Source organism: Copadichromis virginalis, linkage group LG17, assembly GCF_057382275.1.
Source record: "Copadichromis virginalis isolate Kocher_CV1m ecotype Utaka linkage group LG17, C_Virginalis_male_GT1.1, whole genome shotgun sequence".
Classification (NCBI taxonomy): domain Eukaryota; kingdom Metazoa; phylum Chordata; class Actinopteri; order Cichliformes; family Cichlidae; genus Copadichromis; species Copadichromis virginalis.
The window spans coordinates 22,894,606-22,917,112 of NC_140634.1; the positions used below are offsets into that span (position 1 = coordinate 22,894,606).

General features: G+C 39.9%; 1 protein-coding gene across 3 annotated transcripts in view; it reads left to right on the forward strand.

The window, feature by feature from the left end:
* prkcq (protein kinase C, theta) overlaps positions 1 to 22,507 on the forward strand; it is a 37,368-nt gene that overhangs the window by 8,331 nt on the left and 6,530 nt on the right. For 2 of the 3 annotated variants that reach the window (XM_085436152.1, XM_085436153.1), the window contains exons 2-15: positions 280 to 658; positions 7,645 to 7,844; positions 10,486 to 10,546; positions 15,334 to 15,514; positions 15,610 to 15,641; positions 15,722 to 15,807; positions 16,152 to 16,281; positions 18,062 to 18,171; positions 18,764 to 18,893; positions 18,985 to 19,154; positions 20,111 to 20,284; positions 20,392 to 20,483; positions 21,614 to 21,676; positions 21,767 to 21,905. In XM_085436152.1, coding sequence (XP_085292278.1) covers positions 541 to 658; positions 7,645 to 7,844; positions 10,486 to 10,546; positions 15,334 to 15,514; positions 15,610 to 15,641; positions 15,722 to 15,807; positions 16,152 to 16,281; positions 18,062 to 18,171; positions 18,764 to 18,893; positions 18,985 to 19,154; positions 20,111 to 20,284; positions 20,392 to 20,483; positions 21,614 to 21,676; positions 21,767 to 21,905 — 1,686 coding nt within the window. In that variant the 5' untranslated portion in view covers positions 280 to 540. The remainder of the gene's footprint in view (positions 1 to 279; positions 659 to 7,644; positions 7,845 to 10,485; positions 10,547 to 15,333; positions 15,515 to 15,609; positions 15,642 to 15,721; positions 15,808 to 16,151; positions 16,282 to 18,061; positions 18,172 to 18,763; positions 18,894 to 18,984; positions 19,155 to 20,110; positions 20,285 to 20,391; positions 20,484 to 21,613; positions 21,677 to 21,766; positions 21,906 to 22,507) is intronic. The other variant, XM_085436154.1, reaches the window with a different exon arrangement.

A 22,507-nucleotide genomic window follows, 5' to 3' on the forward strand; every position in this document is an offset into this window, starting at 1 on the left:
TTCAGCAGGCTGCTTTTTTTTCATTGCTCGCAGTGCTTTATGTGTGAAACTCTGCAAAGCATGGCAGATGCGTTCCTGTCCTCTCATTAAATGTGTGGTTTGAGACATTTTATCAGGGGGAGAGTGTACGAGAAGAAGTTCTGTTGTTGATTTGATTTTAAAACTTGCTGTAACAGCCAGCTGGAGCAGATAAAAGTTACATGTTTGCAGGGAAAGAGCTTGTGGTTACGGCGTCACGGGTGATGAAATGTCTGTGTCTCTCTCTCTTCCTTTTTACAGGTTCTTTAAAGTGTCAGGGGTGGAAAGAAAAAAACTCCCTGCCTCCTCCCCTCTGCTAGCCCATCTTTCCTGTGGAGGAAGAGGGGCAGTCGGTGCATGCTGCAGTGGAGGAGAGGTGGTTCACACCAGTGCACGAGCTCTCAAAGCTCACAAATCTCATCTATTTCTCATCTATTCAAACTAAGAGGACTTCATCCGGAGCGCATCTGTGGAGGCTGTTTGGATATTTGAGCAGCGGTCAGACGGTAAAAGTCTGCAGACATGTCGCCTTTCCTGCGGATCGGATTTTCCCACTTTGAGATTGATCCGGGTCTGGCTTATCATGAGGAGGTGCTGAACCCATACTGTGCTGTTTATATGAAGGAGGCCGTTGACACAGGTTAGTGACTATAAATAATAATCATTTTAATTTGAGTCCATTCAATCAAGTGAAAGTTGAGCATTTAATTGAACAGTGGTTACAGACACTGGAATTGTGGATCCACAAGACCCTGACTGTAACCCACTGAGGTCTAAGTGGTCGCTGGTGACCACCCCAAACCCTTTTTCTGCCCCTTGATGGCCAAAATTGGAAGAGCAACTTTAAAAAAGGACAAAAATGACATAATCTGATAGCACAGGGTTGGATTTAGGGTTACGGTTAGGATTAAAGTCCTCATCGATGACAGCTTAAACTTCAGAGGGTTAAATTACACAGTGAGGTGGAACATTTTGGCATGTGTAATTATGTTTTGGTTTTGGCGATTGCATCATCTTTGTTTGTTTGGGGGGGATTTCGTAGCCACACAAGCTCAGAATTGATTCAGTAATTTAGCTATTGATCCAGAAAAACACCAAACATTGACTGCTTTTATGTTCACAAATGTGACTTTGTTTCTTTTCTTTGACACGTATGATTGTAAAACTGTTCGCTTTAGATTTCTAACAAACAAACAGTTTGAAGACATTATCTTTACATGTGGTTGACTTAATCCTTTCTTTTTTAACTTTTTGAAATATTAGATATTTATATATAGGAATCAACTTCAGTAATAATCTCTGTGCATGTTTCCACAAAAACAAGTTTGGAACAGAATCTAATTATTTTCAACTCATTTTAACTTTGAATTTTGCAGAAATACCATAAAGACAGCTTGTCAAAAGCTAGAAATGTTAATTTTATTAAAAAGCTATCCTCATTTTGCTTCAGCTACCGTGGGAACATGGGCTTGGTTACCATTGTGCAATGTTGCTCACCACTTTTAACAGCAACACTCTGAGTGTAAGTGTTTGAGGCCTAGGGAGAGCAGTCGTTGCAGTGCCGACAGTGTTATAAGCTTGGTGTAGGTTTTAAGATGATCAGCAGCCTCGCTTTGGCTATTTTTTTAGTTTCAAAAACTGGTGAAATGTTTTTGAGGTGTGAGCTGCGGGCCCACCAGCTTACACCGGGACTCTTTTACATGCTGCTGTGCAGACTGATGCAAAATGTGATTTGGCACCATCTTACTGAATCTCCTCGGGAAACAAATGGTGTCACGATGGCAGCGTGTGTTGATGGTTCATCATTAGCGCTGCCTTCACAAATGTTAAGAACTAAATGTTACCCATGCCTCAAGCAACTATACTCCTCTTTATCCTCACTGACACGGACTTTTTAACTGAACAAGCCTTCAGCTCTGAAGAAACAGATATCTGTGATTTTCATGAATTCAAATTTCTAATCAGTCTGATGACAAGAAAGGTTTTTCCAGTCGCCTCAGTCCATCCTTAACGAGCTCGTGTCCAGAGAAAGTGATCTGGAATTTCAGGATCTTGTTGTAGTTTAATTTGTTTGTGTGGCAGAGTTAAAAATAAAGAGCTCCTGAGCCCAAGCAGTCATTTCCACTACATGGTCATGCTGTTTATATATTTACCATATATAATGAAATTCTCAGTTTTTTTAAACATTCACTTTTTTCCTTCTTAAAGACTCTTAAATACCTCTCTGGTATCTTTTTTCGTAAAAGAGAACACACAACTCCCATCCTCGCTTCACTCCATTGGCTGCCTGTATATCTTAGAGTTCATTTTAAAATTCTCATGTTTGTTTTTAAATGTTTAAACGGTCTTGCCCCAACTTACCTCTCTGAGCTTCTGCATCTTTACTCACCCCCCAGGTCTCTCAGGTCAGCTGACAAGCTGCTCCTGGAGGTACCCAGGTCCAAGAGAAAGCTCAGAGGGGACAGGGCCTTCTCTATTGCTGCTCCTAATCTCTGGAACAATCTGCCCCTGCGCATTAGAGAGGCCCCTTCACTGTCCACTTTTAAAACAAGTCTTAAAATCCATTTTTACTCCTTGACATATGACACAGTATGACCCTGATTTTATTGTTTTAAATCTAATGTGCTCATTTTATTGTTTTACATGTAATTCTAATGATCATTTTATACTATTTTATTTTTTGCTATTTGTGCTGATTTTATTATTTTAAATGTCATTTTAATTATCATCTTATTTTTTAAAAATTTTTATCTTTATTTTATTTTTTTTAACTATTCAATGTATCATTTCTGGCATGTCAAGTGTACAACACTGTGTGTTCATCTGGGAGTTGTTCTGAAAGCGCTATATAAATAAATTGCCTGCTTATATGCAACTAAATCCTAACCTGATGAGGAAAGTCAAGCGTTACGTGACTTTTCTGGTCTGTATGGTGCTCACATTCAAATCGTAAGGATGACATTTCTTTTTATATGTCGTCTTTGTATTATTCTAGCTCACATATGGGTCATTCCATCTCACATTAGCATAGACTGACATTTTTGAATATATCTGTCCCAAATTACAGATCTTGGTTCATTTGGATGGGAACAAAAATCAGGGAAAATATTTGTTTGTTTGTTTTTAAATTCATGTTCGCACATGTTAATAAAAGGGGTAAAAGTGGGTTGACAAACCTTTTTCTTTTTAATATATGTTGTGCAACATATTTGCAGTCATTAAACATCTGCAGACTTTTTTAAATGCAAATCTGAGACGGTCATGTTGAAGGCCCACGTTGATTTGCGATGGACTGACCCCTTTAGAATTGAAACATCTTGTAGATCACTCATTCTCACTAAGTTTATTATTAAATATTATTTAATATTTCACAGGATCGCAGCCCTTCTGTAGACAGGGTTGCCATAAAAACCCACACTATGCTCACTGGGTTTTTACCAGAAAAAAGAAAGAAAGAAAGGTTTTCCATGCAGCACAGGAAGTGATGCTCAGGAAGTTTTCAGTGAAGCAACAACAGTGTGTGTTGGGAACAGAAAATGTCGACTGTGACTGTGGTAGTAGGTTACAGCGTAGAACGCTTCACTGATTATCTGTAACTGTTTTCATAGTGAATCAGCTATGTTTACTTTCACTTTGAAGGACGCTGACATACAGTTCCAGCAAGTCTTTCCGGCTACGTCTGCAGAATCTGAGGTATTGGATGGCTCATATAGCAGGAATGTTCAAGGACTCAACAACATTTTTAAATAATAGAAATGTTAATGGGCTTATACTGTAAGCCCAGTATGCCCTTTAAGCTCTCTTTTGGGTTGTTGATTCACATCCAGTGTCACAACTGTGGGAAACTTCCCAGCGTGATATAGCCTCACAGCAGAAATCTTAGTTCTGCATCTGGCTAAGTTTAACCACTGCTGAGTATGAGTGCAGGATAAAGTTAAACACAGTGTGTGACTGAGAGGAAAGAGGAGGGTCCTTATGTTTCTTTTCCTCTTCAATGTAACCGCAACGCTCGTCCTACAGGGTAGCAGAGCGACACTCTGTGTGTGTGTTTCACTTACACTTTCACCGGGGAACTAAATGTAATTTAGTTTCGTTTCACTTTACTTTGGATTAAAAGTATATATTTTTAATGCATGAGTCATAACATTGTGAAGAAGCAAAGAGTGGACGCGTCATTGATCTTATGATGTGCTTAAACTGAAATACTCACATGAAGTGAAGACATCCACTACTTCATCACAAAGAGTACCCTTAAAAAGGGAAAAGCCGTTTATTACGTTAAACAGTGTTCCAGTGTTTATGAGGAGCATATGCTCGCTGGCAGCGTGAAATGAAGAGCTGATTAGAAAAAATAAAAAAACAGTAGATAGCTCCCATCAGGCCCCTTTTGGCTCACTGTGACTTATTTCATCTTCAAATAACAGTGACTGAAGTCGCCTTTAGTCGAGTGTGTTCAGGCTCTCTTTAGGTTTCTCCGTTTTCGACTCTGCCAAGCACAGCAAGTCGTCCACAAGTGCAACACTTTAAAGCCGCATGATTTTCTGTTCTTACAGTGCTGTTTTTTCAAAAGTAGCGTTGGCATGATGGCCAAATAACTCGTGTCTGTTCCTGTATAATGAAGTTTATAAGGCTTCCAATGATTCCACTTTTAGATTTCTTGTGTAATTTAGTCTGGAAAAGTTAAGCCCTTATTTAATTCTTATATGAACTATGTATGGTCTCAATCGCTGCTTTTAAGTCTTGCTGAACACAACAAGGGTACGACAAGGGTAGGTCCTAAGATCACTGGAAGCAAGATGCAGTGGCTACGTCCATTTTTTATATACAGTCTGTGATTATGGTAATCAAGGAGAATTTCTCATGTCACTGATGTGTTTTCAAAAGGCCTGGACAACAATAGGACTCTGTGGCATAGATATCAGTTCTTGGAAGCACAGACAGTACTGGTTAGTTAAATCAGCTCATTGTTGGTTTTGCTTTTCACAAACTACGCTGACAGCGAGACATGTATTCATGAAAACGCAACAGGTCGTTCAAACAGCGAATCATTTTTAGTGAATTCCACTTTAGAATTTTATTCAAATGAGGCAAACCTGATGAGCCAGGGATCTGAAGCTCAGATTTGCTTTATTGGATGGATTTCTTTCTCATTGTCCCATTCAGTGTTTCTGTGCGTTTTTACCGACAGTATATACAGAGAGGGAAATGTAAGCCCCTTCAAAAGAGCGAAGACATGAGAGCACAAACTCTAAATAGCACTTTGTGCTTTTTCAAAGAACACAGACTGACAACTGCATGGAGCCAAAACATCACCATGCTCTTTGCTTAATGCTGCAAGGAAACCTTTAAAATAAAAAAGACACCGTCTGATAAATCCTGTGCGTCTGGGGAGACAAACACACATTTTCCTCTCTTTGTGCTTTAATCAGCTCTGACAGCAGCTGGCAAAGGCGATGGACAGAAAGGCAATGAGCCGATGAGATGGAGAAGGCAGCGGCTCACTTTGGGAGTAAAAAGCTTAGAGGGCTTTATTGTTGAAGCAGCAGGATAGCATGTGGCTCTTATGTAAGTGGATGTATGAGATGTTATTGCAGAGAAAAATCAGCAGATGTGAATTACAAAGGCTTTCTTTCCCTCCCAGCCATATGATGCAATTGAAAATCTGTCAACATTCAGAGTGAATGGTAGATGGTCTGTATTTGTATAGCGCTTTACTTGGTCCTAAGGACCCCAAAGCGCTTCACACTACATTCAGTCATCCACCCATTCACACACACATTCACACACTGGTGATGGCAAGCTACAGTGTAGCCACAGCCGCCCTGGGGCGCACTGACAGAGGCGAGGCTGCCGGACACTGGTGCCACCGGGCCCTCTGAATGATGATATAATCTGCTTGCTGGGTGGTCAAATATTCAAACATAGTGCAATGTCTAACAGCACTAACAAGCACATGGGATCAAAGACGGTCATGAATCTGGCTTTAAAGAGCAGCTTGATACATAAACAAATAAATAACATTTTTTGTTTTTTCACTGTCTACTGTAGAAACTTGTGATTTTTCGCAGTGGGCCCAAAGTTTTTAAAAAAAGAATTTCTGTCAATTAACTAGAATTTTACATTTTATAATTAAAGGGCAGAATGTGCAATGAGCTTTTGATGAGTTTTTTTCTGTAATGTTAGACATTTATTTTTTTCCAATTCAAGCTCAAAGCACCTCTTTTTGTAAACTGAGATGTAATGTTTAAATTGCACTTTTTCTTATAATTAAATATCTCGGGAATAAAATATGTAGTTAAATCTCTCTACACTGACAAATACAAGAGTTTTAATTGTCCAGACCACTTAAGATTAACTTATTAATTTCCTTTTTCAGTGTCTGTAATGGTTAAAACAGTCAAAAACAGCAGTGTTTTCTTTTCTTTGTGGTATTTTCAAATTTGTTATGGGACAAAATCTCCAGAGCTTGTGATTTTGTGATGACATTTTCTCTAGTGGTCGAAGTGTAGGTAGCAAAAGACAGGTTAACCTGTCCCTGACACGCAATGTCATCATTCCCAGCAGATGTTCTAAAGTGCTGCAGGCATGACTTTTATTTTGTAGGTCAAACTGGAAGTTAGCATCACCCCACTTCCTTGGCTAAAAGCTAATGAGATTTGAGCAAGATAGCCTCGATGAACAGGTGTCTCTTTTATGTTTTTTGAAGCATGAATGCAATTGCAAGAAGCAAAACACTAACAGTGGGCTGTAAACAAAAACACCACCCCTGCAAAGTTCCCATGTTCACCTACGTAACAGTAAATTTTCCCAACAACTTCATCAGAACCATTTAGCCACTTGTTAGCAACCACATTTTGTGGGACTTCACCAACTAGCTTCAAAGATAATGAGTGGGGTACTTCATAAGAGGCTGCAGAACAAATCATGTAAAACATGTAATAACCAGAGACTGTATTTCAGTCTTCTAGCTAAAATAAAAAATAAAAAAAAATTCATTGTGATGTTGTAAGTAATTCATAGCAAATAATGCTAACTCAGTTCTGGATGTTTAGGAGTTATGCTTGTGGTACTCTTTTGGATAAAAGCCAGACTTTGGAAAACTGTATGCCACACAATATTTTAAAAGTAAATGTTGATCAAATGTCACATCATGAGCAAATGGATAAAAATACAGTCTGTCACCTGGCAGACATCTACCTAATGCTTTCCACCTTTCTTATTCTCATTCTCAGAAACATGCAGCCACTTATTCCAATTGAAAATGTAGGTGTTTGCAAAATCTACAAATAACTAATTTTTCATTTTGAAAATGAAGCTGAGCAATACACCAACAGCTGAGCGCTGTTTGCTTTTTATCTGCTCAAACAAGAGTAAATGTAGTCAGTATTTCTGGAAGCAGGACAGTGCGTGGAGGATAGAGTCGAAATATCCTTAGGAGTGTGTGTAGAAGTGTGCTTCATGTATCTGTTTCTTTAATAGTTTCTTGACAACACTGGAGCTCTGTGGTGTGGACTATGAAGTGATTTCTGCTGTCAAAAAGACTTCTGTGCAATGAAATAAGAGTCAATTTTATCTCATGTCCTACCTATAAAGAAGTGGACTTTATTTCTTTTTTTTTCGTTACAGAGAAGGGTCAAGTGTACAAGCAGAAGAAGCCCACCATGTATCCGCCCTGGAGCACCACATTCGATGCCCACGTCCACCGCGGGCGCATCATGCATGTGATGGTAAAAGACCGGACAGCCGAGCTCAAGTCTGAGGCCACGGTAGCTCTGGACTCGCTGGCAACACGGTGCAAAAAGGAGAATGGCAAGCTGGAGATTTGGGTTAGTGCATCAGGATGGATTGATGCGTGCGCTTGTTTGAAGTGACAGACCAGCTGTTTAGTTACGCAAGCAAAAAGAAATCCAGATGTGCAGATGCGTTTAAAGGGGTAATCCTCCTTTAAATTATTAAAAAAATAAGAGGTTTTTTTGTAATAAGCATCATCATATGCACTGAAACCAAAACACTAACGGCTTTTAGATCATAGCAAAAGAAGCCTCGGTTAAATTAATTACTTTAATGATGGCTCTAATCCACGTCCTAGTAAGCAAAGTCAATGAGCCAGTGCACACAACACCATCAACAAGCAACATCTGTGCTTCTCCTGCTGTGACCGTTTCAACGTACTGAGAACAAAGTTGTCCCATATTTTCATGGTAACTCATTTAGATTATTTTATATCATGTCTAAACAGAAAGCCAAACAAGAAAATCCTTTTATTTCTGTTTTATTACAACCGTTATTTTCTTATGATATGAAACACAGATCGTCTTACAATCAACACCCAGCACAACTTCAGTGTTTTTAACTAATTACCACAGATATTATTACATTTTTATTAACCTTTCTGGATCATATTATGATTGTGACATAATTATTGGCATCATAACTGCTCTCAATATGAGAAAAGAAGGCTACATCACAATGGTATCATTATAAGAAATAAACCCTTATCATGCAGCAAAATCCAGCTTCTTTTATGGAAAACATTAACAGGTTTAATCTCTTGGGAAATGTTTACAGGTTTCTACTGTAGACTATATATAGATATATGACTGATATAATCCACCATCACATTATCCGTTGGTTCCTGAATGCTGCTTTTTGTTAGCTTTGTGTTTGGGTCATAGGTGAGTTGTTTTTTGTTGTTGTTTTTTTTGTTTTGTTTTTTTTTGGGGGGGGGGGGGGGGGGGGGGTTAAGCCAAAAGCATCTATACTTGACCAAGAGGAGAAAGTGCTATATTATCAACTAACACAGCTAGCTTGGTTAGCAAACTGTATCCATAAACTTGCCCATCCCTTGGCCACACAGGCCTAGAGACAATTCAGTAACCTACTCAGGGGCAGCCTCCAGTTGTTAGGAAAAAATGTGTGTTTCCTGACCAGTTTGCATGTGGTTGTTGGAAGTTGATGTTTTTGGTGAAATCAGTTGAAAAGAGTCTCCTTGGGTTTCAGTTGCTAGCAGACTGGCACAGTCATCCATAGTCTGCATGGACGACACCAACTTGTCTGCAAACACTTGCTAACTAATCACTGAGTAGTAGAGAAACCTGAAAAAAACCCAAATGAAGACTGTTCACCTTCAAAGTAAAAGTTGTTTCATATTGCAAAAACCAACATGGTTCAAAGGGGTGCAGGCTTTACTTTGAACGTGAATGGTCTCAGTTTCTGGTTTGCATCACACTCTTCAAAGTTTAGCAACAGTTTACAGAGAAGCCACCAAACTTTGGGCACTGCTGCAATCTACTAGTGGCCAATATAAACACAAAATGTACCTTGCTGTGACCAATTTTACCTAGCAACAGCAGCCAAACTCTCACAACAACTGGTTGAATTTTTCACTACTTGGTTGCTGAGAGGTCATGTAATTGACGCTTAAGTGGGATTAATATGAATTATAATTTTTCACCAAACAAAACCTTGCTGGAGCCATGTTATTTGTGAGATAGTTTTATTTCATTTCCCCAATTGCATCAACCTGAATTCGCTGAGGTGTGGCCTGGGACGCAACACCATGCTGTTGACACGCACCTGTCATTCAAAGATGCTGCACCCCAAAGTTTAAGATTTAACAGCATCCAAATGACTGAGTTATAAAAAAGAAGTCACCATCTGTGCAGTTTTTATAAAGAAAGAAACCATCAATAGATGATATGGAGACTGGCTCACTTTTGGAGTGAGCCTCAAGTGGCCATTAGAGGGACCGCTTAGGTGGGTTTTTTTGTTTTTGTTCTTTTTACATACGTGTGTCTTTTTTCCCCAAGGTTGCTGCTTGATTTTCCCGCAGGCTTGTATCCAAATAGACTCTTTTGTTTAGCTGAGTACTACATCTGCCAACCAAAGGAAGCGTGAAGAACTAACATTACAGCTCAGCCGAGGCAGGACTTCATTAATGTCTTCATCTCGTCACAGCTGTCACAAGCATGATGCTTTTTTTCACGGGTAGATGCGCCCCTACGTCTTGTACTTCTGTAGTTAACTAGAAAGAAAATAGTTCCTCCAAGAAACTGTCCAACATAAGATTTGCTGATTGTTTTGGGGCCATGGATTTGGGCTAAGCTGTTCTTTTAATTAGATGCAGGTCATTCGGTGAAATCTGCTGAGTTTTTTTTTGTTAGAGAGAGCAAGAGATCACTTCCTGGACAGACTCGGTTGTGAGTGGCACTACACAACATTTCACGGCATGATCTCTTAAACCAAACTAATCAAATACGCTCCTTCAGCCTGTTCTTTATGCGTGTGTGTTGTTGCCAGACTGTCTGCATGTGTCACTGCCTCTAAGGAGCATGACGTATATGCATCATCCTCCTGAATTCACATCCTTCCCTTTTCATTTTGTCATTTTCTCATGAATTTCTTTCCTAAAATATCTCTTTTTGTGTGTTTCTGTCTCCCTTTGTTCTTCGTTTCTTTTTCTCTCAGTTGGAGCTGAAGCCGCAGGGACGCATGCTCATGGAGGCTAGATATTATCTGGAGAAAAGTGGTGAGTGAATCAGACCTTCAAACCTCAGCTTGCTGCCCCTCGGTAGTTATTTACTGAATTCGCAGCCAAATAAGAAGAACTGCCTCACAAAATCTGATAAAATTACAGTGAGAGCCACTTGTTCTTATGTGGTTTACATAATAGTCTCTGGCACACACACAGTGCTGTAGTCTCAGGAAGCAGCCTAACAGCAACTCCTCTGGTGTTGTGCACTAACAAGACAGGACAGAGAAACCAGAAGCACAAAGGACGAGCTTTAGAAGTGTTGCCTAGTATTGTCGCCTGTGGGTTTAATGCTTAAACTCAGATTTACATGTGACGTGGTTCGACTGTGTAGAAAGATTTAAACACGGGAAGAAAAACCATTTCAGCCCTTAAAGTCCAGGGATTTCAAAATCTGACTAATCTATAAGTGATGCGAAACATCTCATCCTCACCCCTGGGGCAATTAGTGCCCGTTTGTCAAAACCGCTAGTGTGGTTTGTTTACACAACCTGTCCTTAAGCGTCTGCCCCGACACGCTGGATTATATCAGTTGTGGTGAGTATGGTCACTACTAGCTCATCTTTTGTCAGTAAGCGGGGTGTGAAGAGACCAATTTTAAATTGTGACCTTTTCCTGACTCTAGTTTTTAGTTTCTGAATCTAACAGGTGAGTGGAAGCAAAAAAGGTTTTACATAGTCAGTCGTCTGTCGTTACAGAGACAGTGTGTTCAAACTGCGTGCCAACTAATGACTTAACAGGCTCAGTGCTTATAGATGCCCACATCTGTATTATGCAGGGTTTAAAATGGGAATCCCTTCAAATCATGGTTAATTATAGCTAATAAGCAACCTAGTGCATGAAATTAATGGCATCTCAGGACCGCTTACACGTAAAGGTCATGGTTTGTGTTATCCCTGTGATGCCTTCATAGTGGAGAGGCAAGATTGTGGTCGCAGTATCAAAGACTCTCACTAGTGGCAGAAGAAGCAGAGCCGTGAGCATTAATGGAGCTTGCGACTTTTCAAACAGCTCAACAAATATCAGCCGATAAACTGTTTTTGTGCAGTTTTCCACACAGCAATGTGTCTGTAAGCTAAAGACAGCGATGCTTTACTTCCTAGAGAGAGAGAAAAAATTAATGTGCAACACTGAAGGAAGGAAAAGCATATAAGAAAGAGAGGAAGGAAGAGTAAGATACAAGATTATTTTCAGAAATGAGGACTGCTCAGCAAGTGAAAGTTTATAAATGGGAAATGTAAATCCTGCATGATTGATGGAGACCGTACCAGATTTAAATACTGAGATACTGGATGTATTAATCATGTGCTGCTGAATTTTGTTTTCATTAAAAAAATAGAAGTTTCTTGCAGAAGAAGTTCTACTATTTTTTTGTTATTCAGTGGTTGCATGGAAACTGTTTAGCGCACGCTACACATGTTAGTTTGTGGTATTGTGGTAAAGCTTGCAGTGATGCACTATGTTGGACTGGTTACATTAAGGGTAGCAGACGTCAAGCTGTATTTAAGCTGATTAGATTCAGTCTCTGAACTCTACAGTTTATACAGTCTTGTGCAAAATTTTGAGCCACCCTTCATTTCTTGATCTTTTCCAACAAGCCAAACTTTTTTGTGATTTTTTTATATTGTTTTGAGTGATTGATCTGTAGTATTTCTGAAGGTCTTCCAAAGTTGGTCTTTAGCTACTTTTTCACTCTTTTTCAGTCCAATCCTTGTAACTTGACCATGCAGTACCACCTGGAAAGTGTCTGATTGGCAACAGCTTCATTTTTCAGCTTGACAATAGTCCCTAACACACTGCCAATGCAGTAAAAACACACCTGCATTAAAAAAAACTTGTTAACGCTTGTTAACATTTTAAAAACTGTTTTCCTATTACACTGTGTTGCCGTGTAGGTTTACACACATTTCAGTAAATCTCTACACCTATTTCCCGTTTTCATAGCAAAATATACAAAATGAAAGATGGCTCCAGACTGCTGCACGAGCTCACTCGTCTCTACGGGCTGGAAATCAGCCATATAGCTTCTGTAACATCTGCCTATATCTTGTTGAATTCAGTTGGTTATATCCACAAAGAGCATTGAGCTTGGGTGTAGCATCACAGAACAGCTGATCACAGACTGTTAATGTACCCCCACCTGCCAAATCCCAGTCTAAAACCTGTTCACACCGTTCCTTCTATGATCCACGAGGAAGAATAACAACAAAATCAAATCATTTTAACTTGTTACCCTGAAAAATATCTATTATTTTGAAAACCAAAAGTTAATTGCATATTTTTTCCATTTATGTCAGCATTATTCTGTAATTAACCACAACAAAAAGCAAGGAAAGTGGAAAACAAAGGGTGCCTGTGGGACACGAGACAAAGTCTCCTGGCTATTAAACCTGTAAATTACGCCTCTGTCAGCTGTGTAGGTCTCTAAAAAGGGACAGTTACCGTTTACCGGCTGTTGTGTGTGTCAGAGCACCAACTTTTGTATAAAAAAAAGTGACAGGTAAGTTTGATCATGAAAGACCTAAAAGGAGCCTGATATCAGAAAAAACTCACCTTTTTAGTCTTTGCTTGTCTGAATGTAAGAGTGACGTGATAATATAAAATTAGAAACAATGAGAATGATCATTTTAAAATATACTGAATTCACAGAGAGCCTTCTTGCATTATTGTGAAATTCTCACCTGGTCCCTCTTTATGTGCTCCTCAGAGTTGATCAGCTTCACTTCTAGAATTATGCACATAGGTCCGCTAAACTTTAATATGCACTAAATTAGTATTTATTTGAAGGTTTTTATGAGTAAATAGGCAGGTGTGTTAAAAATACAGAAACCAGTTGTTTTATGTTTTGTTGTTTTAACTTCTGTCTTACCCTGTTTTTCCCTTTCTATTCTCAGTATTAATGAGATTCCTGTATAAATGCCGAAAGTGGCGTGCTCATCACTTTTGTGCGGCCAGACAAGTAGCTGGCAGCCAGCTACTGTGTCCTAGAGGATTATTAATAATCAAGTAGGTGTAAAAATACAGAAAAGTGACTGTGAATGTTCATTGTCGAAGGCGCACCCGTAAGTGTCTCATCATAATTAGATTTTCTTAAGCTAAAAATAAGAGTTTTGACCGTCTGCCCCCTGCTGGCTGTAAGCTGGTTGTGCGGGCGCTTTGTGCTTTCACTGGTGCCTTCCTGACATTAACACCATGCCAAGCACTGAGACTCAGAAGTAAGAAGCTGTCTCGTGTGTCTGTAAATATAGACCAAGCAAACAGGAAATCACTGCAGGGAACAACAGGTGGCATAGTGATGGGTACACTTCCTCCAACGAGCAAACACATACTGGTGTCTTCCTGTCTCTAACTGAAGGATAATGATAGAAATTTAACATTTTGAGCTGATTCAAAGTCACATGCAGTGTTTAAAGCAGTTTTAAAGGAATAATTCAACATTTTAGGATCATTTTCTGCATGTTTGCTCTCTTAGAACACATGAAAGTCATACTGAGCTTTGGTCAGTCAGTTTTTAGTCATACATGATGACTGTGCTTGATCTAATACCAAACACTATGATGGGTGATGACAGTAGAAACTGCAACACAAGCTGAGTGGAAAAGACAACAGAGGTCCCAACAGATCAGCGATTACAAAGCAAAAAAAATAACAGATTTATTGATAACAAAGAAATTAATGCACATTTTTTGTTTTTTTAATCCAACAACAATTTTATTTGCAACTAATTTGCTCACTCATTGACTGTTAATACAGTGTCCTGTCCATGTGCACAGACTGATCACCAGAACCAGTTTTTTAAATATAAGCAACAGTTTGAAGCCATTTACTCTGAGAAACGCATCTCAGAGGAGGACGTTTGTAACTCTTCCCTCGACGAATGTTTTCTGTAACACATTTTTTTTTTGTAATCGCTAAAAAGATTTAAAAGAATTCTTAAACATGAAATGTATTCCCTGGAAACAATGTCCAGCCCGCTTCTCCGATGTTGTTAATAAAAACTAAAGTAAAGATTAACTGGACAATAAACAAACACTCACAAACTGAGCACCGAGCAGCAGTGAAACTTGAACAAGACACAAATCAGAAACAGAACGTGTTTCGCTCACAGCGACCAGCATGCTTCAAAAAATGCAAATGTAGGTGAAAGGTCCAGCTTGCATTGCACTTTTCACACCTTGACTAGCATTTAGTGGAGTAGTGGTCAGGTGCATGCCGGCAAGTCAGCATCTTGCACGCAAACTTCAGGTGACCACAGAAGGCTGCTAGCTAACCAAACCAAGTCTTTTCCTGACCCAAACCCAAAAGTTAGTTTGCAAACAACAACCGGTGTAAACCGTACACATAACGTCCACAATCTGCATTCACAAGCTACTAAAACAGCTGTTCCTACTCAGCTGTTCATAAACACAAATTGTATAATCAGTCAACTGAGGTGAAATTTTAAAAAATTCAACATGAAATTAATTTTCAACCAAAGCTAATGTCAACTCAGATAGGTGAGGCTGTCTGCTGTGGCGACCCCTTGTAACATGAGTGTAAGTGAAAGAAGCTTTAATGAAAGAAATCTAGGCTTTTAATGCTGAAAAGGAAAGATTTATTTTCAACATAAAATCTGCTGTTAGTAAGAAACACATCTCAGGAGGTGAGAAATTGAAACTTTGCTGTGAAATCCTGTGTTCTTAGCGGCGTCTCACCACTCTGTCCACAGAAGCCGAATAAAACTGTACCTTTTTCCATTGTTTTATTTTTCTTCTTTGAAATTAAAGTTGTAATACGTGTTTCAGATGCTGTGGGTCACACAGACGGAGACCCGGAGTCCGAGCGTGAGAGAGAGGGTCTGTTCACCCTCCACCAGCGACGCGGCGCCATAAAGCAGGCCAAAGTTCACGTGGTCAAGTGTCACGAGTTCAGCGCAACGTTCTTTCCTCAGCCAACCTTCTGCTCTGTATGCAAAGAGTTTGTTTGGTATGCAAAAGACCAAGAAGTCACAAATCTTCACATTAGTCTTGTTTTTTTCCCAATCGTATCAGTCATTTCATCTCTCTTTCTTTCCACTGCAGGGGTCTTAACAAGCAGGGTTACCAGTGCAGACGTGAGTGTCGGTTCATTGTCCTGTAATCTACCAATTAGCCTTCGTAACTCTTCCTCACGTGGTTATTCTCTGTCTTTTAGAGTGTAATGCAGCAATCCACAAAAAATGCATAGACAAAGTTATCGCCAAATGCACTGGTTCAGCCATAAACAGCAAGGAAACAATGGTGAGTGTCTGCTTCACATGATTTGCTTCATGACGCTGCACATCTCTTCCAGTCCGACAGAAATTCCACAAGTGGTGACACAGAGTGAAGTGTGTGAGCTGATGGTTCTGATGCTTACTAATGAAAGAGTTGCTTTGTGCCAAGGTATCACCACACCAGGCGCTCCGGTCTCATGTCATCTTCTCCCCCTCGTTTCACTTCTCCTCAGCTCCATGTCAGCGAGAGTTCATGTGTACGAAAGCATGAGAGAATTTAACGCCAATAAATAAATCTCGCCGTTTACATATGAGAGGTGTTTGGTTACTGACGCCTTCCGTGTCAATCTGTGTGCGATGTGTTTTTAGATCCACAAGGAGCGCTTCAAGATCGACATGCCTCACAGGTTTAAAGTCTACAACTACAAAAGTCCCACCTTCTGCGAGCACTGCGGGACTCTGCTGTGGGGGCTCGCCAAGCAGGGGCTCAAATGTGAGGGTGAGAGGCGGGAGTTTTTTGTTTTGGTTTGTTTGTTTTGTGTGATTTTATACTTTTTTTTTAATGTCTGCAGGGTAAGACAAAACACAGCAGTGACATCACAGACATAAAGCCACACATACAGTGTCATAACAGAAATTTTTCATAACGCAACACTACGCCATTAAATTTATTTCTAGCTCAGTTTAGGAACTGAAAGGTCCTGGTTTAAGAGTTAAGGAAAACTGATGCTGGCGTACCGTTAAAGACTAAGACTGATGGTCGTTTAAGAGTAGAGCCTCTACTCCTCCACATCAAAAGGAGCCAGTTGAGGTGGTTCAAGCGTCTGGCCAGGGTGCCTCCTGTTCCCCTCCTACGTGAGGCGTTTCAGGAATGTTATACTGGGAAGAGACCCTGCAGCGGTCCAGGACACGGTCAGGCTGGTTTGGGAATGTGTCAGTGTCTCCCCCTGGAAGAATTTAAGGCAGCCTGGACTTGGTTGCATGGATGGATCATTCAAAATAAAGCACTATAGCTCAGCTGAGTCTAGAGGACTCATTGCTCCGGCAACGCCCTGCTCCAGCATCCTAATGGTACGATCTCGGTCAGGTTGGCCCAGTCATGGCATTCTTACAGATGTCATTTCCTCCAAACTTCTTGTGCTTCGTTATACAGTTGAGTGTGTTTGACAGAGGAGTGGTTATGTGGGATTAGTTGGATGAAGGTATTTTGACTTCTTTACCAAAAATTGTGTTTTCAGACACAAGACTAAGTGACAAAAAGCAAATTAAAATGGCACAGTTTTGACTGAAGTTACAAGCTCTGTGGTATTCAGTCTTTTAATTCTTCACTCTAAAATTAGTCCCGTTTTTCTGGGAGCTGCCTTTCAGCACAGTTGATCAGATACCGCCGAGCAGCAGGGAAACCCCTTTGCCAAAAGATTAAATGTTCTAGACAACATTATGCAGATATCTGTGGGTTTTAAATGGCTTACGCTGCATTGCAAATGTTTCCTTATTTTGGACTTTTAAGGCCCGAATCATCGAGGAAGAAAGAGTCATTCGTCAAAGAATTTTGCAGCAGTGGCTTTCACAGGTTACCACGAAAGGGTTTCTTGGTTCGGCACAGCTATATTACTCCTTCACAACACCATCAACACACTCTGAAACACATGCAGCAAGCAAACTATGGAGCTCCCTTACCTTGATCTGAAAAATTCAACTTGACAAAATTTGATAAAACATGGTTTTCACCACATAGATATGATCATTTAATCCACAGCATTACTCAATATATTTCCAGTAGCTGAGACAACAGTGGGCGTTCAAACCTTTCCCAGCATAAATATGCGCTGCATGTGTTGGCCTGTTGAACAGAAACACAGCGCAGCTGCCACAGCAGGTGCAAAGTATAAAGTTCTCCCTGTGAAATTAATCATATTTCCAGTACAAGCCAGCTGACTGAGGGGTTAGGAATGGGAAACATTATTATTGTAGATGTGTGAGAGTTTGCTAAGAAACAGCACAGTTATATAAGGAACATGTGCAAACATTAAAGAACGTGTGACATGAAAAAAAGGTATCAAGTGAAAAAGAAATTGGACTCTTTAGCAACATTTTTTACATATAAGTGCTTTTTTCTGTCATTGTCATTATAAATTTTAATATTGCCCCATTCTGAAGTAAAAGCTGATACATTACCTTTTGCATAACTAATAATAGTGTAAATATTGCCATCTTGCACTGCTTTAAATGTTCTTTATGTGTTCAACTGAGTTTACATTGTGTTTGATGTTGTGCAGAATGCAGCATGAACGTCCACCATAAATGCCAAAAGAAAGTGGCTAACCTCTGCGGGGTCAACCAGAAACTGATGGCTGAAGCTCTGGCAGTCATCGAGAGCAAGCAGCAGGTGAGACCAACAAACCTTCGGTACATGAAGCTGTGCAGTCTTTCAGAAATGCCTTCAACCAGTTCAATTGTTTCCTCGTTTTTATGCTGCTTTTAGTGACTTAAACACCTCTTAAAAGGGACGTGTTCTCCTCAGTTCCAGCTGAGTAACTTTGCATGATTAAATAATCTGATGAAATAATCTGGGGGTGACTGTAGCTCAGGAGGTAGAGCAGGTTCGATCCCTGGCTCCTCCTTTACCAATCCCAATTGATCTGATACTGAGTTTTGGTGATGCACCTTAATTCATCCTTGATTAGAAGTTTTAACTTCTCCTCCTTTAAGCCAACTTTCTGATTGCTCCTTGCAAAGAGAAGACTTGAATAGCACGAGATATTCCGTCTCTGTGACATCATGCACCTCTAACAGGAAGACTTCATTATATGAAACTTTGTTTAATGAGAAGATCTAACATAAGACTGTGTAACACTAGATAACATAAGAAAAAGTAAAGCAAATAAGAGAACATAATTGTCCCCTTTAATACTAGTAATTAAGGAATATTTTACTGTGGAAAACTTCATTTTGAAACTGGATCTACCTTTTGCTTTAAGGCGAGAAGTACCAGAGACAGTGACATTATTGGTCGGGAAGGTCCAGTAAGTGTTGCCCAGCCGGGAGTGGTGCGAGCACCATCCGGGCTAGTTATGGGTTTACCAGCCACAGCTACACCTGCAAGCAAAGGTATGCAACTTCTAAAATGTTCCTTTCCGTTAGGCAGGGATACATACTGCATACTTTATGTCATTTGTGTTTCTCAACCTGCTTCTTGTAGCAGATTATCAGGGTGTTTCATGGGAGGGACCAGGAGATGTCAGCAGGTCGGTCAGCGAGGTGCTTCCAGAAGAGCCTCTGTACGCTGTCCCGAGGAAAGATCACCAACCCAAATTTACCATCGACGACTTCACCCTGCACAAGATGCTCGGGAAAGGCAGCTTTGGCAAGGTAGCAGAGGCGACCTGATTCAAAAGAGGAAAAGTAAAGCACGGAGCAGAGCATGCATGAAGATGTGGCATCTTTGTCATGTTACTTTATATATCAACATATTAACAAGAGCATTCAAAGTTGCACAACTCCCCCGAAGGGCAATGGCTGTAGAAAAACCTTTTATTACAACATGCAGATGTCTGATCTTTGACCTATGACCTTGGAGTATTACATACTAAAATGGTGTATTATCTTTACCCATATAAGTGGAGCAGAATTTGCTGAAATCATCTACAAGCGTGAGGTTTTAAGATATTTTGGTGCAGTGTGTGAATTTGTGAACTTTATGGCATTATTGTGACATCATAGGGCGTCGTATTAAAATGTAAAATTTGTTTTACAGCTCTCCACATGTTCTTTCATATGATATATTACTTGACATGGTTTAAAGTTTTCACTGACATTCACATTTGGTGTGATCTTGACCTTTTCATCAAAACTGAATGTGCCCGAGCTGTTTTTGGTATCTACCATCACAAAAAAATTAAACATGATATCTTGAAAACTGTGGATGCTTAACTGCTAACAAAGAGACAAACAAACAGAAGTGATTACACACTCCCTTCCCTTAAAAACTGCATGCAACAAAAACTAATTATTACCCTTTTCTTAGTGGAATTTCTATAAGAACACAGTGGGGGGGGGGGGGGGGGGGGGGGGGGCGTTTTCTGCAAATGTGTCAAAGCATCATATTTTAGTCATTCTTGCCAGCAGCTTCACACAGCACTCTGAGGCTTGTGGTCAAATGTGTTGTGCAGCCAGTTTCCACTGAAAACCACCTACTTCTTGTTACTTCAAAGTCTTGCAACACAAAGAGCTAGCTATGGTAAATGACTGGGCAACAGGCTACAACTCTATATGTCCAAACTAAACCTGTTTTTTAAAGCTTTTTATTTGTCCTTCGTCTTCTCCAGGTGTTTCTAGCAGAGCTGAAAAGGAGCGGTGAATTTTTTGCAGTAAAAGCTCTGAAGAAAGACGTGGTGCTGATGGATGATGATGTTGAGTGCACCATGGTAGAGAGGAGGGTTTTGTCTCTAGCCTGGGAAAATCCCTTCCTTACACATCTTTACTGCACCTTCCAAACTAAGGTGATGACCCATGTACACTTGCACAGTCATTGCATGCAAGTAGGTAGCCACTGAAAATAATTCTCTGGAAACAAATATAGCCCTAACCTCTGTGTTTTCGCATCCAGGAAAACCTGTTCTTCGTCATGGAGTATCTGAATGGAGGGGATCTTATGTTCCACATCCAAAACTGCCACAAGTTTGACTTGCACAGAGCCACGTGAGTCAAAAGACGCAGCTCTCACAGTGACACACAACTGTAGTTTTGCACTGTTTGGGTCTGGATGTAACCGCCAGGTTTGAAAAGTGCCTTCACTGCAGATGTGCCTTTAACCTGCATGATTAATCATTACCAGCATGGGGGCAAAAAAAACATCCATATACCTCAGTAAACTATTTTCTAATTGAGTTTTTGGTTTCCATCACTAGTTTCACATCATATTTAATAGAAAAATGACACTCATTTAGGAAATTACAGTCCAACTTAGTGGAAAATAGACAACAAAGCAAGAGTTGATTGACCCCTGAATACACCCGACGCCACATTTGTAAGCATCCCAGAAGCTGCTACACAGAGTAGGCGACGGGGGCAGGAAGTCAGATATAAAAGCAGCATGGAGAATGTGGTCAATTTTCAAAATAAAATACCCAATGCAGACTAAATGTTCTGCTTCTGACATGCCTGTGGTGTGACTTGATGCAGGACTGAGACATGCGTCAGACAAACATCTGGTGTACTTCAGTGGTTAGAGTGCGTCTAACCACTGAAGTACAAGTAACCACTTGGGATTGAGAATTCGCTACCAAATGGCCGTGCATTGTCCTTGGTTTCTTGGTCTTGTTTTCTTGTTCGTCACATTAGGTTTTAATAGATCTAATCTCTATAAACATATTATCTGCAGTTATCTATAGATTGCCAGTGGTTTTCATTTTTAGTGCAAATTCTACATTTTAGCATCCTTTAGTTACACGTGGGTAAATAGTCTGTGTAGAGAGCAAATAAAGGGGCTTACAGATATACAATCTGGAAGCCACCGGTTATTTTTTTTTAAATCTATCTGCATTAGTAAAGCATGGCTATCCTGGAAAAATGACTACCCCAGAAACTAAGGCCCCCCTCAGGCTTCAAACTTACAGTCTCTTATGGGGATTTTTATGGTGCTCATGTTAATTTCTATATACAGTCGACATGTGATCCTTATTTCTGTGACATAATTGTCTTTTAAGTTTGTTGATTTTTTTGGTTTGTCTATTTCAGAATTTCAACTAGATTGACCTAGTTTGGCCTAAATCTGATCACTCCTGTGAATTTTATCTTCTCTTCTCACATACATCTGTGTCTCCTTACAGCTTCTATGCAGCTGAGATCATCTGTGGGCTCCAGTTTCTGCACTCTAAAGGAATTATTTACAGGTAGGCGCTCAGTGAGAGCCAGAAACAGGACTGGAATTCATGACATGTAATATATAGTCCAAGAGGAATCATTTTCTTCCACCTCTGCAGAGATCTGAAACTGGACAACGTGCTGCTGGACTTAGATGGTCATATAAAGATAGCAGACTTTGGCATGTGTAAGGAGAACATGCAGGATGACGTACGGACCTCTACCTTCTGCGGGACCCCAGACTACATCGCCCCAGAGGTGACATCTTTTGCATGCTGTAGTAATGTAAATGTTGTAATAAACTGGTATCCTTTTGAATAAAAGAATCAATCAACAACAGCTGGCCACCAAGTGATACGCATAAAGGTCTAAATTCTAGAGACGTCTCAAAGAGGGCTTTTGATGCTAGGTCTGTACATTTATATTTGGACTCTGTTAGAGTAGCTTTTCTTATACAGGCTATTGTGCAGCCAATGAGTGAAATAAGCCTCTAAACTGCCCCTTTAAAATAACAAGTTAAACCACATTTTAAAATATTAAAGAGTAGAAAAAAACTGTAAGCTGATAATCTAGGACAGAGGTGTCAAACATATGGCCCCAGGGACCAGAATCAGCCACAAAAAGATTAAATCCAGCTCACTAGACAGTTTCGGAAAATGTGAATGAGCACATGCATTTTGGACTTTTAACAGTATTTGCAAGTTTTACAGATTTTCCTGCTGATAAAGACCTCCCCCACTACTCCAGCGTAACAAAGCAATAGATCAACAACAAAAACATTTTTACCACAATCACCTTATTTTTTTTTTAATTATTATTATTATTATTATTACAGGATATTCTGGGCAGTGAGCTACTTT